This window comes from Trachurus japonicus, chromosome 13 (assembly GCF_045865225.1).
Source record: "Trachurus japonicus isolate A0001 chromosome 13, Traja_1.0".
NCBI classification, from domain to species: Eukaryota; Metazoa; Chordata; class Actinopteri; order Carangiformes; family Carangidae; genus Trachurus; species Trachurus japonicus.
The window spans coordinates 31,543,975-31,563,762 of NC_140919.1; the positions used below are offsets into that span (position 1 = coordinate 31,543,975).

At 41.2% G+C, this 19,788-nt stretch overlaps 1 protein-coding gene across 1 annotated transcript; it reads right to left on the minus strand.

Annotated features, from left to right (window-relative positions):
• Positions 1-2,208: 2,208 nt before the first annotated feature.
• Positions 2,209-16,845, minus strand: urb1 (URB1 ribosome biogenesis homolog). The gene is made up of 39 exons (XM_085795966.1): positions 16,599-16,845; positions 16,250-16,389; positions 16,003-16,154; positions 15,779-15,908; positions 15,588-15,684; positions 15,420-15,505; positions 15,213-15,338; positions 14,992-15,122; positions 14,708-14,903; positions 14,468-14,605; positions 14,202-14,375; positions 13,978-14,110; positions 13,746-13,868; positions 13,546-13,658; positions 12,481-12,600; positions 11,911-12,027; positions 11,648-11,786; positions 11,393-11,551; positions 10,954-11,153; positions 10,636-10,854; positions 10,363-10,548; positions 9,438-10,275; positions 9,121-9,325; positions 8,857-9,043; positions 8,719-8,777; positions 8,427-8,614; positions 8,234-8,344; positions 8,091-8,154; positions 7,842-8,010; positions 7,376-7,478; positions 7,120-7,280; positions 6,923-7,034; positions 6,581-6,687; positions 6,227-6,370; positions 5,990-6,099; positions 5,657-5,863; positions 4,905-5,146; positions 4,077-4,649; positions 2,209-2,535 (listed from the first exon to the last, which is right to left on the minus strand). The coding sequence occupies exons 1-39, from the start codon at positions 16,723-16,725 to the stop codon at positions 2,351-2,353; spliced, it is 6,771 nt and encodes a 2,256-aa protein (XP_085652092.1). The 5' UTR covers positions 16,726-16,845; the 3' UTR covers positions 2,209-2,350.
• Between the last annotated feature and the right edge of the window lie 2,943 nt (positions 16,846-19,788).

The following is a 19,788-nucleotide window of genomic DNA, read 5'->3' on the forward strand; positions in this document are numbered from 1 at the left end:
AGTATTTTCTGTGTTTTTAATTGACAACATATTTAAATTATGAAGATGTGACAAAATGCAGAAATAAACAGAGGATTGTATTAGCTATTCAGCAAGCAATGAGTCTGGCTCACTATTTCTCTCTATAAATGGGCAGAAGTGGTTCACAGCTGATCCATTTGGGGAAAGAACGTATCCTTGTTTTTCTCACAAAGATTATAAAACACACAGCATGCCTTTGCCATGTCCTTGACAAGCTCCTCACTGCAGTGTTTTCCTTTGCTCAGGCACCTCCACCCACCCTTCAACCTCTCAAACATGCTGGGCCACACTGAGCACTTGACTTTCTGAGTATTAAAGAGCCTTTTCTGCAGTAAGCCAGCTTGTGAGTCAGTGTCAGAATCAAGTATTGGGAAGTACAGTATACCGTATACCTTGTATCCTCAAGAATGCAGTGGCCCCTGTCTGACCCACAGATCATGATGAGGAAATAATCACATGCCTGTGCCTCTTGGAGTTCACTGTAATCATACTCAGGCACCCCCACTGCCTTTAGGGTAGCATCCATCTAGGTAAATAATAAACAATGCCAGGAACTATAATGTGTTATTATCAAAATAAGTATAAAAATTAGAAATCAACATGTAATACAAATGTAAAATCTATGATAATGATTCTTTTTTTGTACAACTAGTGTCATACAAAAATGTTCTTTCATGAGGATACTTCATGGTTGGAAACAAGTTTCTACTGTCCATGGTTATTTTCTAAATTATAGGAGCACACTAATGATGTAACGCCCATTCGTTGCTCTATTAAGGAGAAGCTCTCACCACTTAAATTCATTTGCAATGGCACAGAAGTGGTGCTGAGTCTGTTTACAGATCCTTTCTCTCTCCATATTTGTCCCTAAGGTAGTGTGCTGAGCTGGCAGCAGCTGCAGGCAGCGCCTATGTCACTGAGCCTCTGTTCGCTTGTCCTGTGACTGCCTCACATCGCATCAGGCGATAACAGAAAGAAAACCAATGTGCACATACATCCCACCCTACTCCTACGGTCACAAGGTCAACCCATCCACTCAGTTTTCTGGCCAAACCCACACACTTGCTCTCATCTACTGAAGAATATACACATAACTGAGAGGAGGGATGAACGGCTGGAGTGGAAGGCGTAGGTAAGACGTGAAAGGCTTTCTGAAAACCTACTTTATACAGATATGATTATTTTTTTGAAATCATTATTGTTATTTGCTCTACTTTTATTTTTACCTTTATAATTGAGGACATATCATTTGTAACAGTAACATTTTGGATTTGTAATTTTCATTAACCTTTGCTAACGACCTGTTTCTCAAAATGAGATCATGGCTGTACCAGACAACTCTACCAGCACTGTTCCATATGAATGGGAATACTATTATGATTACATGGACCCTGTGATTGTGGATGAGAGCAAGCTGAAATACAATAAGTGTAAGTGTTTTTGCTTATAATGTTATATATTTGTCTTGTGTTGCATGGAGGTAACTGTAATACTCCACTCCCTTTTCAGACTCTATTGTAATAATCTTTTGGATAGTTCTGGCTGCTTTTGTGGGATTCCTCTTTGTCACATTGAATCTAATGTCTAGCAGTGGAAATTTACCAAGGTAAGTGTGAAGCTTCATTTTTCATTGTCTAGATAGATGGTTACGGGTCACAAAAAACTAAAATTCCCTCTTATTATTGCAGGAGTCACAGATGCAAAATCAAAAGGGGTCCAAGTATATCAGCTGCTTGACCTGAGGCTGAACCTGAATGAGAGTATGTCTTTGTGGATATGAAGAAGAATGACTATGAATTGAGGTGACCACCCATTCAAACTGATCATTAAACTTAAACTGTGGAGACGATTCCAGGAAACAGAGTGAACTGTGAGTTTGTTGATTTAGTGGTTGTGTGTAAAAAAGCCACAGCAATTATTCTGCTTTACTGAATATCTACAAACTGCAAGGCTACATTAACCATTAAAATAAACGCTCAGTAACCATTTATCCTGTGTGTCAAGTCTGTTGACAGTCGTGTGTGTTCATACGAACCCTAGAAGTTAAAAGGACGAGAGCACAGGCATTTTTCTGAGGGCATGAATTTGATTTCTTAAATTTTTCCATAACATTTCAACCCCGTATTTTGACATACAATTAAAATATAAAGGTCAAGTAATAAAAAAGGCATTGACAAAAGTATGAAAGATTAGTAAATCAACATTTTATAACAGAGGGCATTTTTCATTATAAAATATATTCAGTCTTTTTACAGGAACATGGCACAAAAAACTCCAAGGTTTTGATTGGCTCCATTTCAAAGAACATAGTTGTGTTCAGATGTCCCATTTAACTCTTCAGTGTGATGATGTCATTACAGATGGCTCTGATGGCTGCTTGTGGTGATTTACGTGTTTTCTTGCTTTTACACTTGGCTCTGGTCACCAAACTGACATGAGACAGGAACAGCTCTGCTGATGTGGCCCCACTCCACAATTCATGGATGTACAGTGACAACAGATGCAGTCCTGCTTCTGGAAAGGAGAAAACAAAAGTTAATTTCTTATTTTCGTAGTGTCATTCTCTAGCTATCCACATACTGAGAAACAAAAAAGACATTAACTCATGTTTTAGCATGCATGTATTAAATAGTTTGATAATCCAAGACCATTAAACATCTCTATGTTATTATCAAGCAGTGGTGGAAGAAGTATTAGTTGGTAAAAGTACCAATACAGAGATGTAAATCCACTCCATTAGAAGTAGGAGTGCATAAATGTTTAAGAAATGTAGTTCAAAGGAAATATTACAATACTTTACCTTGAATGTATTTAAATACTGAGTGTCACAATAAAAAGGTATTGGTTTGCCACCCTTGACTGATATTAATGGTATCACATAGAGCGCAAGATACATCTGAAGGGTAAAGAGGTGATTTTTGAGAAGAAAGAAGATAGACATATGTTTTCAGTTTTTACATTTTTCTCTGATCTGAGCCATATGACAGATTTATGGGAAAGCATATTTGGTAGAGCTGTGAAGTCATAGATGTCTACAATGTGACACTGCTGCAAACTACAAAAGTCAGAAACCAAAAAAAGCTGGAAACCACTGGTTTAGTCTTCAGTGGTGTCACATATTATAAGAACTGGTTTTGTCCATTGTGTAAAAGCGTCACCTTTAAAGTAACTAAATATATCAAATAAATCTAGAGTAGAAAGTACAATCCTTCCTTCTGAAATATAGTGGTATAAGCTGCATCAAATTGAAATTCTGAAGTGCTTACTTTAATTGTAATCAACTTTCTCCTCCATGCCTGAGCTCAGATTGTCTTATTCTACAGCTGGCAATGGTGGATATGTCTCTGTGATATCTTTACGTGGCTTTGTGAATTGCATGAATATTACAAATGGGGCTTTATTGATTGATTGCAGTGCATTGTAAGCATTGTAAGTAGCCTCACACCCCAACAACACCTGGTTTTTGATGGAAACTACAATAAAAGTTCTAAAACTTGTATGTATGTATGTATCCAGTTACACTGTCCACTTTTCAAATGTATATTAAAGTAACATTGCAGAGTTTTTCGGCCTTAAAATAATGTTTCCATACTCATTGCAATGGTAGAAAAATGGTTAATAGGATGAATGGTGCTGCCGCTGCAGCCTGAGCCGGGTCGCGTCGGCTGAAACTGCACTATGTAACTTCCCTGCACGGGTACGAATCACCAGACGCCCCAGACGATCGCACTTCTCAACCAGATGGTGGAAGCACTGTGCTGAAACTCCGCAATGTTGCCTTCATAACATACCAGTCATAGGACATATTGATGTTTTTCATTCAGAACAAAACCCTTAATGAAAGTCTAATTTTGGGGAAAAAATAAATAATAAATGCAATCCCTTAAGAGTTCTACTTTGATTATATGTCACTGCTTTTTTACATGATTGTGTAACCTTGCTCTTAACATCACTGTGACTCCCATGTGATGATACAACAGAGATATTTCACTTCAGTGATCTTCTTGTCACATACTCATGCACGTGAGTTATGTGAAAAGGTGGTGGGCTCTTACCATCACGATCATCAGTGGCCTCTGGCAGGCAGGCAGAAACGACTGCCTCATGCAGCTCTGGAAGGTGGCCTTCAGCCTCCAGTAAGCGGATCATAATGTTGGTAAACTGCTGGAAGGTTTGCCTTCTTGCCGAAATACTGGAGTGACCCTGAGCTTCAATGGTCCGGTGGTAGAGTCGAAGGAGGTCGGCTTTCAAGGCAGGACTCAGCAACACAACATCCACAATTTCCCTGTGTTTTAACACCGCCTTTTCAACCCACTGCAAGAAGTCCTCTGTTTTATTTTCATCGTACGAGTCCTCCACCAAGCACCTCAGGGTCCACTTGGTGAGCAGGTGCGCAGTATCACTGGCCAACCGTCTGGGATCCTGTTTGTCTCTTGGCTGAACCTGCTGAGGTTCAGAGAGGGGAAACACCGGCTCCCAGTGAACAAAGATACTGCTGAGGTAATGTTTACATGCTGTCAGGGGGCTCTCTCCTTTTTTCTCAGTTTCAGTGTCGCATGCCAGGTTCTCTTTTTGGGTGCAGGCCTGGGAAAAGGATCCTTTATTCCGTGCCTTGTCTTTCCCTGTCCCTGTGGAGGAAAATGAGAATGAAACCACGTTTATCCCATTATAAATACACAGAATGATAGAGATACTGTGAAACTGAACAAAGCTCAAAATTCTCTGGTTGTAATGGAAATGTGTAACATGCAACGGCTTCACTGTCGACCCTGAAGGCCTATTTTACATTAATCAGAAATGTTTGGGAAATAATGTTGGCCTTTTTATTCATAATCTCCTTCAAGTTTCTTGGTCTGACACAATGTCAAGAGGGATACACTCACCCATCAGTTCCTTCACTCTGCACTTTTCACACAAGACTTGTATTTGGTTACAGAGTGCCGTGTTGCCTGATAGTGAGGCCCAGCAGAGGAGCAGAGAGAGGGCCTCAGTAGAGGAGAGAGGCTGTGGGAGCAGAGTGAGCCACTCAGCCTGTTTGTTTATGTTGAGAGCTGTCCCACGATGCTTCAGGATGGAGCAAAGAGTCTGCAGAAATGAGCTGAGCTGAGCGGCCTTCACGCCCAACCTGACAGGGGAAGGTCAAACAAACAGTGAGATTCTTGACCTAAAGACAGTTAAGATTTATAATGTGCAATGTTGGCTGACATCTCAACTCTTTTTTAGCAACTTCTGATAACTACTTTCAGATGAAATGTCTGAACATTGTTTTCTCTGAGACTGCTTATGGCTTGTAGCGGCACATTATGTAATAACGCTGCATTATGTAATGTAATAAATTTTCACCTCACAACATAAAATTCTCCAACACAATATGTAATAAATTTTGCAGCATTTTGTAATAAGTTGTTACATAATGCACTAAATTATAACGTTTTTCTTGCATTTTGTTGGTGAATTATCGAACAACTTATTACAAAATGCAGCAAAGTTTATTACATATTTCGTTCAAGAATTTTATCACAAAATGTGGCAGATTATTCGAAAATGCAGCGTTATTATATCATGAGGTGAACATTTATTTCATTATAACATCACGCAGCGTTATTACATAATGTGGCGCTACATGGTGCTTTACCTGAGGTGTCTGCTGATGGTTAACGCCACACACAAGAAGTCACTGATGAGTGGGAGAGGGAGACACTTCACTGAGCTCGGAGGTTTCTCCTCTTTAGATGACAAAGTTTTAGCTTCATCCATCTTTTTTTCCTTCTGCCCAAGGTTAGTGAACCACAGCACATGGAGCAGATCTATGATGGCGCTTAGCAGCTGCTGGTCTCGATTCCTGAGGAGAATAATACGTACTGAATGAGGTAGAAAATAAATATCTAAAGAGATTATTGTGGTGATGCGAACTACACTGCAAATATAAAGAGCCCAAACTATTACTGGACCTCACTATGAAGCTTACTTTTTTTCAACCATCTGTATCATCCAGGTTAGGACCCCACTGTTTTTGGTGAGGTTATAAGCTGCTTTGGTCACACGAGCGGCTTGGCATAACACCCTGATAATCTGGGACTAATGAAACGAAAAACACACAAAGTAGTTCAAAGTAGACATTACAGTACTTCGATGCATGAATCACATCATCTTCATTTGACTTCATCGTTATGTATTGAATCATTGAGATTTCCTCAGTGTGTACCTGGCAGTGTTCGTCACACAGAGGGCTGCTGCTGAAGCTTAGTAGGCTCTGAAAGATGCCTTGTTGGTCACACAATTCATAGCAGTGTCCATCACTTATCCCTTCCTCCAGCACACTCAGGATCCACTCGCGTTCCATCTTGTGCTGGAAAGACAAACAAAAAAAACGGACAGTGAGTAATCCTCCCATGGCCACAGCAACTTCACAGAACCAGATAATGTCAGCCTGAAAACAAAAACAAACAGGATGAAGGTTGAAAGTTGTTGACACACATTCGTTCAGGGTAAAGTTTTCCCATCGGGACTAATGACTTGCAGAGCAACATGCTGTCAACAGTTTCCTATAATACTTCACCTCCAAATCAAAGCCATAGAAGAGCTTGAAGAACTCAGGGACTCTTCTGAAGTCCAAACTCTGATGGGACAGCAGGAACCTATTTAAAACCACATACATGTGGTCCTCTGAGAAATTGGGAAAAAAACAAGGCAAAAAATAGTAATGAGATTACAACAAGTCAACAAGTGTTGTGGTAGTAGATTCTTTTTAGAAATAAAACACCCATAAAACCACCCATAAACATGGAAATTATGTCATTCACTCCCTCATTAGTTCAGTGTTAAAGAAGTCTTATGTTTTAGGTAAATAAAGTCAAATGACACTGATCACAGACTAACTCAGGTTTTCAAGGTTACACACCAGGTTTCAACATCTGCTGAGCTGCTTTTGTGATGTAAGTGGTCAGGACAAACGGAAGTCGTTGATTCTGCTGTCGGACTCCATTCTTCACTGTGTCCATCAAGTACAGCAGCTGTGTGAGCAAAAACAAGCCCATCAGTGTTTCTGGAAGGCGATTTCTTTCACACACTCACACAACAACTTCCCTGTCACTTTACCTGTTTCTTCTCCCGAAGCTGAGCTCCCTCCAGGTGTTGGTAGAAGCAGCTCAACACGTGGTACGCTGCCGCTCTCACCTTTGGGTCGTAGCTACTTAGAGCCATTACAGTTAATCCGAGAGCGTGGCTGGATACAAACTTGAGGCAGTCAATCACACACTCTGTTGCATGGAGGATGAAGAAGATGACACAAATAAGCCTTGGTGACCAAAACAGATAATTAATAGCGATGACAACAGCAGTGAATTATAGTCACCTGGCTGCAGGATGGCACTGAATAGAGGCAAAAGAAAACAAGGGTCATATAAATTCCCATGGTCATTCCTTGTGTCATTGCTGTGTAGCAACTCCTTGCCTCCCTGTGAAAAAGCAAACATGTACATCAAAAGGTCAGTTCAGCCAACTAACAAACAAAAAAGTTCTTATGGTATTTAGCCATACAGACACATTAGAGTTCACGATATCTCAACTGAGATTTCTACAAACCACACCAGACCAGAGGAGCTGAGTCTGATTACATTTTTTGATGTTCAAAGGGATGAAAACATATGTTTGAAAGCCTCACTGTAAACTATTTGGAACTACTTTCAATCACACAAATTGGCCAGCAATCTAAAATATGTAACCCCCCCCTGTTTGTAAAGTCCTAACAAGGCACCACAAGGAATATTTGTGTAAATATATTTTTGATTTTGGGAGAACTGAGTCTTGAGAGAAAATACCTCCAGGATGATTCTACGCTGTTGCGGAAAGTGTGCAATGGTTTGGAGCATCCTGTCAGGTTTCAGCAGAGCCAACAAGTCGTCTGAGCTCGTCTGCTTCCACAGGGAAGCTCCGAGGCTTTTCCTGGTCTTGTGGTGCTCCACAGCTGCTGGGCCCCACAAGAAGGATCTAAAGTAGGAAATTCAGGCTGAATATTGGCAACATACAAGTACACAAACATAAAAAAAAATAAAATGAATGGAACCTACTGAAACTTCAGCAGACTGACTTGGTTTCTTTCATACTCCTGGAGAAGCTGTAACAATTTCTGATCTGCAAGATAAAAACAAACTGTGAGAAGAAAGGACAGCAACAACAAACTTTGAAAAGTCCTTTGATCTCATATTTTTACCTGAAATGTTCAGTGTAGCTCCATATGCTCCCAAAAGGATAACAAAGTGACTGATGTTACACACTGTTGGGCAGTTCTTCACCAAACAGAGAAGAAGGGACACTAATGCTTCTGAAATGACAATAAAACAAACATGGTTATAGTTGGTGACTGAGGAACAGGACGTCTGTTTTACTTCTTCTATGTGCAGTACCTTTAGCCTGATATCTGCTAGGCTCCTCATCAGACTCCAGCATGGTGGGCAGGAACAGAGAATGGCTGCTGGTCATCATGTGAAGGGTGGATAAAGGTATCAGATCCTTCTGGACTTCGCTGCTGCTGTACATAAGGTTCAACAGGCTGCTCAGAGTGTTCAGGAAGTGGTGATCTCTGTACCTATATCTGGAGTGGAAGAATATTTAATGGGATCATTTCTTTAAAGACAATTATCTGATGTGACAAAAGATGATTAAACAACAGGCTGGGTTTAAAAAGAAATCTCTTACTTGAGTCCATTTTTGACAAAGCCGTTCCATTCAGCTGCGGTGATGTCTTCAGCTGATGTCTGTGTGAAGAGGACAGATGATGAAACATGTGAAGTCAAGCCATTGATGCAAGAGTTAGTATGAGCACAGTGAACCCACCAGGAGCCTCTGCAGTCTTTCCAGAAGGTTCTGCTCTTTCTCTGATGGGGAAATAGCCAGATCTTTAGAGTGACTGTAAGAGGCGATGAGACACTTGAGGGCAGCAGAGGTGACAGACTTCCTCCATGTTTCTAGTTCCTCTGGACAATCGGCAAGTTTCTCATCAACAGCATCCACTAGTTGCCATCTGGGGGAGCAAAACACAGGTAAATAACACGTAACACTGATAATTTACTTTTTATTCAGAGTTCATTATTACTGTACCTTTCAAAACTGTCCACTTTTTGAAGAGCACTGGGCAGCTTGTTGATCAAATCCCTGATGTCCTTTGTGTTTGCTGAGAGTTTGATCAAACTGCTCAGTGCCTCAGCAACGTGGGCTCCAGAGGTTTCCGTCAGGTTTCCCAGAACAGACTGCGACAATTTGGCAAGTAGTCCTTGCTTCAGGGCTTTTAAAACTTCATTTTGCACTATAAAAACACAGCAATAAAGTGTATCTTAATTAATAAATAGGCAATGACAGATGGACAAATCATTGTGATGTGTGCTTTTAAAATATTACAAACTTGTTTCAGTACACACCATCTTTGGGTCTGGCTGGGTCCTCTCTGCCTGCCTCCTGTAAGTAGGCATTGATCAGTGGGAGGAACGTTTCGGTCTGGTCTGAGAGCTTCTTCGTGTTTTCCGGCTCCAGACACCACACCTCAAAGTAGAGGCGGTGGGTGGAGGAGTTCTGTAGCAGCAGGGAGCTGACGGCCTGCGTGTCTGAGAGAGGCTGCTGCAGACAGCGCAGCAGCACATCTGTGTGGATGAGTTTGGCACTGCCTGGCTCACTTGACAGAGCCTGGAGCAGGAATGCCTCCAGCGCGGGGCTGGAGCAGGACCTCAGCAGCGTCCCCAGGCCGTGGAAGTGCGCCGGTGTCAAAAAAGTGCTTTGGTCCTGGGAAGGGTTAGATTTACACTCTGTAAGGATCTGCAACGCTGCATTTCCATACACGCTGAGCTCGGCATGGGTTCCCTCACCGCCAGGAGAGATGAGGCTCTCCTGGGGGAGGAGTAGCAACTGGGAGATCACCTCCCTTAGATTACAGGGGTCCATGTAGCTATGCAGAGACAGGAGGGCCTGGAAAGGTCGGGACTGTGTCTTGGCAGCCTGAGAGCCTTTCTCTGTTAATTCTTTGAGAGCGGCTCTTTCTAACACTCCCATGTAGCTGCAAAGGAGCTCCGGGTGACCTAGGTCACGTAGAATGGGAGCGCTGATCTTCAGCAGGGCCAGGATGTCATCAGTCAGCTGAGCACAGAGACGCTTTAGTCTGACAGGGTTCAGAGTATGAGGAGGCAGTGCACACAGCTCCAGGGCAAGAAACCACTGCTCCAAACATGGATGTTTGAAGATGGAGCCAAGAGCCGAAACAAGAACCTAGAAACAGAGAGGAGCACATTAGATTCCCTAAATCTAGATACTGTTGAAATAAACTCAGTGTGAGAAAGCTGAACTTTTTCTAACCTGCTCTTTATCAGCTTCGGCTGTGGATGACTGGTGGAGTTCCAGGAAGAAGTCTGATCCTTCTTGGAAGTTTTCTGCCACTGGCTCAGGCTTTTTGCTGTCCTGGAAGCCTTGCAGCTTTGTCACCAATTCCTGCAGTTGTTCCATTAATGTCTTCAAAACGGCAGCTCCTGTGTCTTTGGAGAACTGTACAGAAGAACATGATGTGCTGTGTGTACTTTTAACTGTCTTTTAAGCAGTCTACTGAATAGGGAGTCTGCCTCGAGCTCTTACCGTGCTAAAGTTATCCACTGTTGATCTGATGTAGAGTAACATCTGCTTGATAGCTACGGGAAACTCAGCCATCGTCATGGACGCCTGAGTTTCTTCCATGCTCTTCCCGAAGGTGTCCTCAAGGAAAGCGCTTGGTCCTTGGCTGTATGCGGCTTTCATTAGCGCAGTGTATGAGCTAGGGGTTGGCAGAACTTTTGAAAGGCACTCAGAGGACTTGAACTGCAAAAAAAAAGAGAGGTTTGTTTTTCTCTACTTGAAGAAAATAAACATCACTCAGTCATTCAGTTAAACACTCTCTTGGTGACACAGAAAACTGACCAGTTCCTCCCGGCACTGCTGTGGTAGCCATTTGGAATAATACTGATGAAGGCATGAGATGGCAGGATGAGGAGAAGCACCGAGCTCAGAGGAGACAAGCTCTTTATCGTACTGCAGCATAGCCAGGCAGAGGGGGAGTGGCTCTCTCTGACAGTGCAGCACATCAGAGAGCACAGCTGATAAGTACTCATACACAACTCCTGAGGGGAGAAGACACAGATTGTTATCAAAACATGTGAATTAATTTTGAAATATTTATCAGAACTAGAGGAAACGCTTCAAGCATGAAGATGAAAAGTTGCACTTTTGATGAGGCAATTTGTGAACTGTCAAGCTGCAAAAGAAAATGTAAGTCCGCCCCCAGAGAACGTAACTCTACTCCTGACTTTTTAATGTGATGTATTTTGTGTTTGTGCACATTAAGGCAGATGTGCTCTACCTTTGTTTGCCGGCAGTTTGTTTCGGGCCTCCAGGGCAGCAGGTACGGCCGCGCTGAAGGGGAAGGTTTGGATAATGAGGTCTTCGCTCAGAGATGGACCGAACTCCTCCATCTCACCGTCGTTACCCTCCATGATGACATCCAGCATGTCTAAAACATCTGGAACACACGGTCGGATCGTAAAAAGTTAGGTCTCACGGACACAGGTATGGATGAACGAGACAGCTCTTGAGATTCCACCTAGAAAATGCTCACCGTCTATGTGCGAGACAGGAATACTGGCGGCTTCGCCTTCCTGGCTACTCAGGTTAGCCTGCAGATTAGCTGCCTCATGGACCAGGCTGGCAACCTTATCCGTGTATGTGTGAGAATTGCACACGAGTTTCACCAATACCTAGAGACAGAGACGTGGAGTTCAGGATCAATAACATCTGCTAATGCCATGATTCCAAATGTTTTATTTTGTCAAACCAACACTGTAACAGTAACAGGTAAAACTGTTGCGTGGATGGACTCACCCTCTCCAAGAACTGGATGACGGTCTCTTGTTGATCTGGCTCTACTCTGGTCAGCTGGTCAAGCCAGAGCTCAAGTTCAGTCCAGGTGTACTCAAACACTCCACTGTCTTTAAGCACCTGGATACAAGGCAGCAGATGTAGAGCAGTGGTTGTTTACCCTTAAAACTTTTAGCAGCACTGCTGGGGAAAACTTCATGTGAAGCACTGGCAATTAAATATTAACACAGATATATTTCTTAAGCTGCTCTTGTCTCATTAACTTCATAAATATGCAGTTTTACCACAGTATAATTATTATGCCTTAGGCAAATCGCTTTTCTTAACTGTAGGGGCAGAACCAACTGTTTACATATCGTCTAGAAATGATATCGTGCCCTAAGATGAAATAACTGGTGGACTTGTGCTAATGTGTTTAAAAAGTGTATTTGAGTTGTTGTTTTTTTGTTCTATCACATTGTTTTCTGTTTAATAATAATAGAAAAAAAATATATAATATGAATATCATGGCTCACTATGTATAGCGTAAACTGAAAACAAATGTTCAGAGGGAAAGATGAAATTCTTTCTTACTTTCAGAACCAGCAACCGTGTGGAGGTTTTCAGGTGGCTGCTGCTGCTGCTGACGAACATCTTAAGAAGCAGGTAAAGTACCGACTTCTCTCCGGAGGATGTTTCAGTATCTGCAACATCCTGGGAATAAAAGCAATATAGACGTCAATGTTGATCACAGAGCAATACTTTCTAAAACAGCTATCACAGAAAATAACCGAGTACCGAATAAGAAGTGAAAAATACAACTTGAAAACGCATTTCCATGATATTTACAGTTCCTTTGATACTTCAAAACAAAATGGACTAAAAAGATTATACAAACATACACTGGTAGATCCAATAATCTCAAAACTGTCAATGAAATACAAATAGTAAAGGAACTGGTACAAATAAAAGATGGATGGGAAAAAGAACTATATATCTATAAGACAACTCCTCAACAACGGGAGACCATCCGTGTGGATGTGTTAAGTGTTGCTGAGCCATGCTTGCTGTGGAGGAGCTGTGGGTGTGTAGAGCCTGACCGCTTCAAGTGTTTTGGGAAAATGTCTGGAAACCTACGCAGCAATATCTAGGGCTACAGATCCCATTGCCATTCATGCATGCATATTACTCTATTTGGGTCACATCCCGAAGGAAATAATGGGAAACGGCAAATACCTCTTTAAGATATTCACAAGACAAAATAAAAAGCAATTACTTGTAAATGATCACAGGCCGATCCAGAAACAGCTGGGCAACTGGCTAGAAATTATTGAATACCTTCATGAAATGGAAAATACTGACTTTTCTGTTAAGGTTGAAAAAATATTTATATGCTACAGGATGGTCAAGATCGCCTTTCTTTTGCTGTTTTATTAATACCGTAGTTCAAGTTCACTATGTCCCATATGACATTAGTAATACTGACATGTCAATATGCTGGATAATATATTTGTTTTATTGTTGCAGTTGTTTGCTGTTCCAGGCATTGTATTTTTTGGAGATGAGATAAAATGATAGTAAGTGAATCATCATTAAAAAAAAGTAAATCATAAAATATAAAAAAATAAACAAATAACACAGATAGTGTACTTTCCTTACCTGTATGCGGAACCAGGAGAACTTGCTTGCAGGGAGATCCAAGGCCAGTTGTAGTATCTGATACTGTAAAACTGGGGGAACTTCGTCCTTCACTCCTTTCTCTGACACAATCCCTACACAGGTAAGGACAGAGATTCAGCTTTCCAGCCTATTGTCAGAAGCCAAACCCGCACTGAAAGTCACATCTGCTTCGTTCTTACCTTTTAACAGCTTGCTGAAGTCAAATTTGCACTGGCTAACCAGATGTGGCACCACTTTCTGGTAGAGACAAATGACCTGGAGAATCAGAGCCTTGAGCATGATGACCTCAGCTGTCTCTGCATCTGCTCAACATAAAACATGTCAGTCAGTCAAGTGACTCTTCTTTCCTTTTCTCTTTCTTTTAGAGGAACTCCAGACCAGAAAATATAAATGTAGTGTAGATGTTATTACCAGGCACTTCATTCTTATTATCCGTCTGCTCTGCGCTCCCTTCTGTTTTGGCCTTTTTCTCTTCACCACCTATCTTCTCCTTCTTGCTAAGTGATTGCCACTTTGAGACTATGCTGGTCATGTCAGGTAAAATCTGAAGCAGAGCACAAAAATGAGGAACTTGAACTGTTGAGTAGTGCGTCATTATTATTTGTGTGTATAATGGCAGTGTTTTTTGAGCTTACCTTGCTGAGTGCTTCTCTGTACTGCTGCACCAAATCCCCAATGACATCAACAGTGTACAGATCTGAGCTGCGCCACTCAGACTTATCCAACAGGTACTCTATATTCTTGCTGGCCCTTTGCAAGATGAAACTCATCATGGACAGAGTTGTGAGCTGTACTGCTGTGTTGGAAAGCTGTTTGATACACAAGAAGATATCAAAATACTACACATTTTAAAAATGTGTTTAATTTACTTCATTTTATTTCATGAGACTTGATGACTCACACTGAGGCCCTGTGTGAAGAAGGCCTTGTTACAGACTGGGGGAAGCGATATCACCATGATCATGGAGAGCAGGCGAGGAAGGGGGATGACCTCATTGGTTTGAAAGACTGTGGAAAGCTCTGGTTGGGCCTGGTAGATCTGACACAACAAAGTCAACATCACCATTACTGTCATTCAAAATAAAAAAGAATTAGCCAACGCAGATGTCTCAAGATAAACAAACACATCAGGAATACTTACCTTTTTGAGTAACCTGACATTGTCCTGCCAAGCACTTTTGAGGCGCGGTGTGTATGAATACTGAGTCTCCTTGAAGTATCTGGCCAGAATGTCGGGGCTGGCTTTCAGTATGTTCACCACCAGCTCTGCCACCAGTTCATCCTCGGTGGCCTGCTTCAGTCCCACCAAGAACTGCAGCAAGACAATGTTACCTGGTCTAGAAAGAAAAGCAAATTAAATCAAATGTCAACATGAGAGATGTTTTCAGAGTACAAAGTAAACACGACATCCCGCACATCACTTACCTGCCGGCTGTGCCAAGGCTGGCATCGTGAAAGCTGATGCCGTGCTTACGAGAGGAGCAGAGGTCGACAAGGAAACTGTGAACAAGTTCCCGGACGACAGATATCCCAGCACGGTCCGAGTTCTCCATCGTCTAACAAATAAAAATAAAAAAAATAAAAATTTGACCTATGAGCCGTAGAGCTTTTGTATAATCTGCACAAGAGAAAAGCAAATAACTTACTCCGTTATCACCAGTGGTTGCGTCCACAATCCCATTCCACTTATACAGAGACGCAATGTTCGCCAACACAGCAGGTGTGAAAAAACGCACTTTCTGTGTTTTACTTATGGCCTTGTTCAGTACAACCTGCAGACAAACAACGGCGGATGTAAGCATCAGGTCTATACATTGAGTCTTAAACGGTACGTGTGAGCAGCTGTAACATACTCTTGTCTTCAGTGTGGACAATATTAGATTGACTAGAGACATCCTGTCCTCCTTCAGACCTGTGTTCAGGATCTCTGGCAGGAGCTCTGTTGAACCAAATCAAAGTGTCATCAACACACCCAAGGTAACTTATTCTGTAAATGATAATCCATACCTCATAATAATTACCTTTGAACTCTAATATCTGTCCGACCGTAGCATTATCTCCAGACACCAAAAAGGACAGCGCAAACTGGATAAAACTCATCCGGACATCAGGTTTTCCCTGGAAATATACATTGGTAAATGTAAGCGTACATATCAACAGAACCAAACAACTTCCAAAAAATGCTGAAAACTGAAAAAAAGCTATATCACACCTTCTTATCCTTTCTCTTTGCCAGGCCAGACAGTGACTTGTTGATGTGAATGTGACTTAAAACCTCTCTTGCAGCTTCTGGTCCTTGAGAGACCAAGGCTGACAGGAGACTGAGGCACTGACGGACAAACCTGTGCGTGTGAGTTAAAACAACGTTAGGTCTTTGGGAAGAAGGCAATTCTTTTTTATGTCCTGTGGACAATGTGCTGAGCTCCATGGACCAACCTGTGGTTTTCTGAGTGGAAAGATCCCTGCAGAAGTCTCATGTAGCCAGAAACTGTCTTTTTCACAATAGCATTGCCAACCATGTTGAAGTGGGTCAGGTCACTTGCTGTCCTCAGAAGGATCATCTCCAGGCTCTCAAAAACCAGCATCATCTGGACAGAGGCAAAGATTAGATTAAAGATTCACTGAAGTGTACATTCAGGAAATCAGTCGGTGCTGTTCACTGAGAAAAGCTCTTAAAGCTTACCTCATTCTCTGTGTGCTTTTCTCCCTCTAGTAATTTGAATATCTCTGCACACTCCATTGAGATTTTAATATACCCTTCAACCACGTCATACAGGTCAGAGCATGGCAGCTTCTTAGCCGTGGATATGAACGTCTCCAGTCCTGCAGGCGATAACCATATTAATCCAAGCAAAGCAGAAGAGAAGAAGATCCAGTGTTTGTGTGTGTGTGAGACAGAGCGAGCAGGCTGTAGAATCGGCACGTAACACTGCACTAATGTGAGTAAAATACTAAAACACTACTAAAATACTGAAGTGAGGTGAAATTACTTCCGTGAGTAAAAGCAACCACAAATGTACATGTACCCTCACCCTTCATGGCTGTGGTGGGTTCCTTCAGCATGGCTTTAAACACGGTCCCATTGAACTCCGGGGCTTTTTCTTTTTTGGCCGGGGTGTCTGACTCCGCTGAGCCCTCTCCGTGGCGCCTTTTACCCATCTTCGTGTGTAGAAAAACAGATAGTAGTAATTTGAACTTTTTTATTTCACTCTCCTGCCATTCAACTTCTGTCACTATCCCCCACGTTGCGGTGTAAACAGAGAGCTGTCCAACGAAATGTCGTCCGGGCGGAAACGTATTGCTACTGAACCTTCGTTCCGCCTTCTTCATCTTCCGTCACCCGGCTTCACCTCTTTTCTCTACAGTGCTCGAGCTGCCTGCATTACCACTGCTTATATGGCACTGTCAATACATATTGCTAATTAGAGCTGCAGCTAACAGCCAAAAGAGGCTCATACAAATTAGGCTAGTTGAGTTAAGTCCATTTACTACATTTGATACGGTTGAAACCTGCTTGTGGCACATTCCATAAATAGATAAATAAATGAATAGCCTAAATTTTACATTAGGCTATCAGTTACTAGGCCATTATTATTATCTTCATTACATTAATTACCCTGAAATATCGCCCTTATATATGTATTAGGTTTATTTGTAGCACTAGGTCTGTATCAAGTAAAAAGAATACATATTTTGTCCTAGTTTTTTTTCCACCTGCAGTTATTGTCAGATATGAACATTTACAGGGTGAAAGAGAATGAGTAACATGCATTATAATTAGTATTAGTCTTGACCTATGTTTAACTTTCAGTCTGACATCCCCAGTAAACATTTTTGTTGCTCTATCTTCTGTAACAGCTAGTTTTGTCTCACAAGAAGCTTTTTAGCTGTATGATTTATGTGTCATGGCTACCGTGATGAAGAGTCTTCATAAACACTCTGATTTATGTCAGACAGCACAGAATGTAATTGATTTAAATTTAAATCTCTCATATAGAGGTTTTCTCATTACTTGAAAATAATCTAATTCTTTAGATGTTTGAGGAAAAAACGATCAGCATTTCTGAACATTTTTAGTGTCCAGTTGTCAACATACCTTGTTTTAGTTTCAGTCAAATAGACTACAGCATAATAATTTTGGGAAAACACATTTTGGTGGGACCACATAGACATAGTTGTGGTTTAGCTCTGTAGCCTATTTGAAGCGTATGTGGTTTTCAACCAAAGTGGAGCCTCCTCTCAGTTATTCTTTCAACAGACTTTTGCAGGCACTGCCTTCTGCAGCCATATCTCCAGGCTGATGTAAAACTGATAAGAGCCCAATGCTCTTGAGTAAAACCATTAAAAACACAAGGTGTTCTGAAAAATTACATCATTTACACTGTAGTGTTAAAGTGTTTTTTTTATTTAGAATATTTGTATATTTATTAGAGGGTTACAAAGAGGGAAACCCAAGCAGCGCATCTGGTTACTGCAGCCTACTCAAAAGCTTCATAAATTAGGCAGCATTGTGTTTGGCTGATAGCCTATAGCCCACACCACACAAAGATTGTGTTTCTAAATGAATGTGCTGTCAATACATGCAGGGATGGGCAGCAGTTGTTATTCAGCTGTATGAATGAGAATGAGCAATCTGCGCTGCACAAAAAAGAATGGCAGCATAAAATCAGAGCTGTTCCCACTGAATTAATATAGGTCTTAGTTGCCATTTAGTGAAATGACCACCAGGGGTCACCTTTGTTCGGGTTGGGGTTGAACTTTGGTGTATGCACAAAACTTTTCACTGAGAACCAATTTACAGGTAGACTGGCTCACATCAGCTGCCCTGGTTATACAGAAGGCTGGATTAATGAAATGCCATTCTGTTGTTGACGTGCAGTGAATCACCTTTGGAGGAGGTGCAACATGTTTCATGTTCTAAGATACTTTAGTCATTGCAACGTGCTTCCAGATTCACTATGTTAAAACATAATTATGTAAGATCCAGTGTGAGGTTGAGCCTACAGGCAGTGTGCTATTGTCTGGGATGTTACTTGGAGCCCTGATGATTTGATTATAGCTCACTGCTGTGCATGCTATAAAACACATCTGCCTGTGGTGCAGAAACAGCCAAACACTACTTTGAAGGCATTTTTAGAGTAAAAGTCTAAATTTGGGTTTTTGCCTGTAAGACATTACACTCTAGTATTTGTGATATGACAGGGTACCATTGTAAAACTTAACTTTGAGGTCCTGCTTCACTTTCACATTGTAATTACACAGCTCCTGCTAATATACTGTCAAATTCTCATTTGTGGGAAACGGTTCAAAAGACTCGGGACCTATTTATTAACTCTGTGTTGTGAAGCTTGTAATGTTTAATTTTCTTTTATAGCGAACTGCATAGGTTTTAGGTGCACAAAATGAAACGGTGGCATGTTTATTATGTGAAAAGTGTTCTGATGCAACTTGGCCAAATTATGATTGTCATCTGTTCACAGCTACTGAACAGAATATTCAGCAAATGAACGCCTGGGTAAAGCATAGCAAACCAGATTTATCTGTAATCACAGCGCAGTGATATAAAACTGTGATACAAACAATGTGATCCTAGCCAATATTCTGGCTTGACAGTCAACCATGATGAAAATAAGCCTTTGATTTTTTGTGCTTTTCATCACGGGTAAAATTAAATTTTTCTTACTGGTGTCAGGATTTGGCTTTAACTCCCTATAACTGTGTTTCACATTCATGTTTGGCTTCTTTCAATCAATCAATCAGGCTTCATTTTTATAGCACTTTTCATGCTCACGGCTGTTCCAAGTGCTTCACATGATAAAAACAGGGAACATACTGGAACACATTTCTTGCTTCCATAGTTACAGGACCCCTAATGTTAAACTTGTGTTCATGAAGAGCAATTGATAAACATTATAAAACATAATTTATAATGAAAGTAATTATCTTAATTGGAAGCCTTATCTTGCAGAGTGCATGGAATTAATATTATACAACTGATTTTGATAAGAAAGGGCAATTTTATTCAAATTCAAATGATTTTTGTTTTTTACATTCTTGTGAATTTTCTACTTCCTGTAACTGTCACAAGTGCTGCCCAGACACATACTTTGTGGTGGAAACGAGACTTCTAGCACCTGCTACATTTATCTGAATTCGAACTAAACGAAAACACAACCCTGATGTGGCAGTATTTCTACATTTTTTTCTGAACTGTACAATTTA

Excerpts from the sequence above, each read along its gene's own strand:
- urb1 (XM_085795966.1), bottom strand. The coding sequence starts at position 16,725 with ATGGGTAAAAGGCGCCACGGAGAGGGCTCAGCGGAGTCAGACACCCCG. Across the intron at positions 15,123-15,212 it reads CAACCACTGGTGATAACGGA|ACGATGGAGAACTCGGACCG; the intron begins GTAAGTTATTTG and ends TTTATTTGTTAG. Across the intron at positions 14,376-14,467 it reads TCTTCACACAGGGCCTCAGT|CTTTCCAACACAGCAGTACA; the intron begins GTGAGTCATCAA and ends TGTATCAAACAG.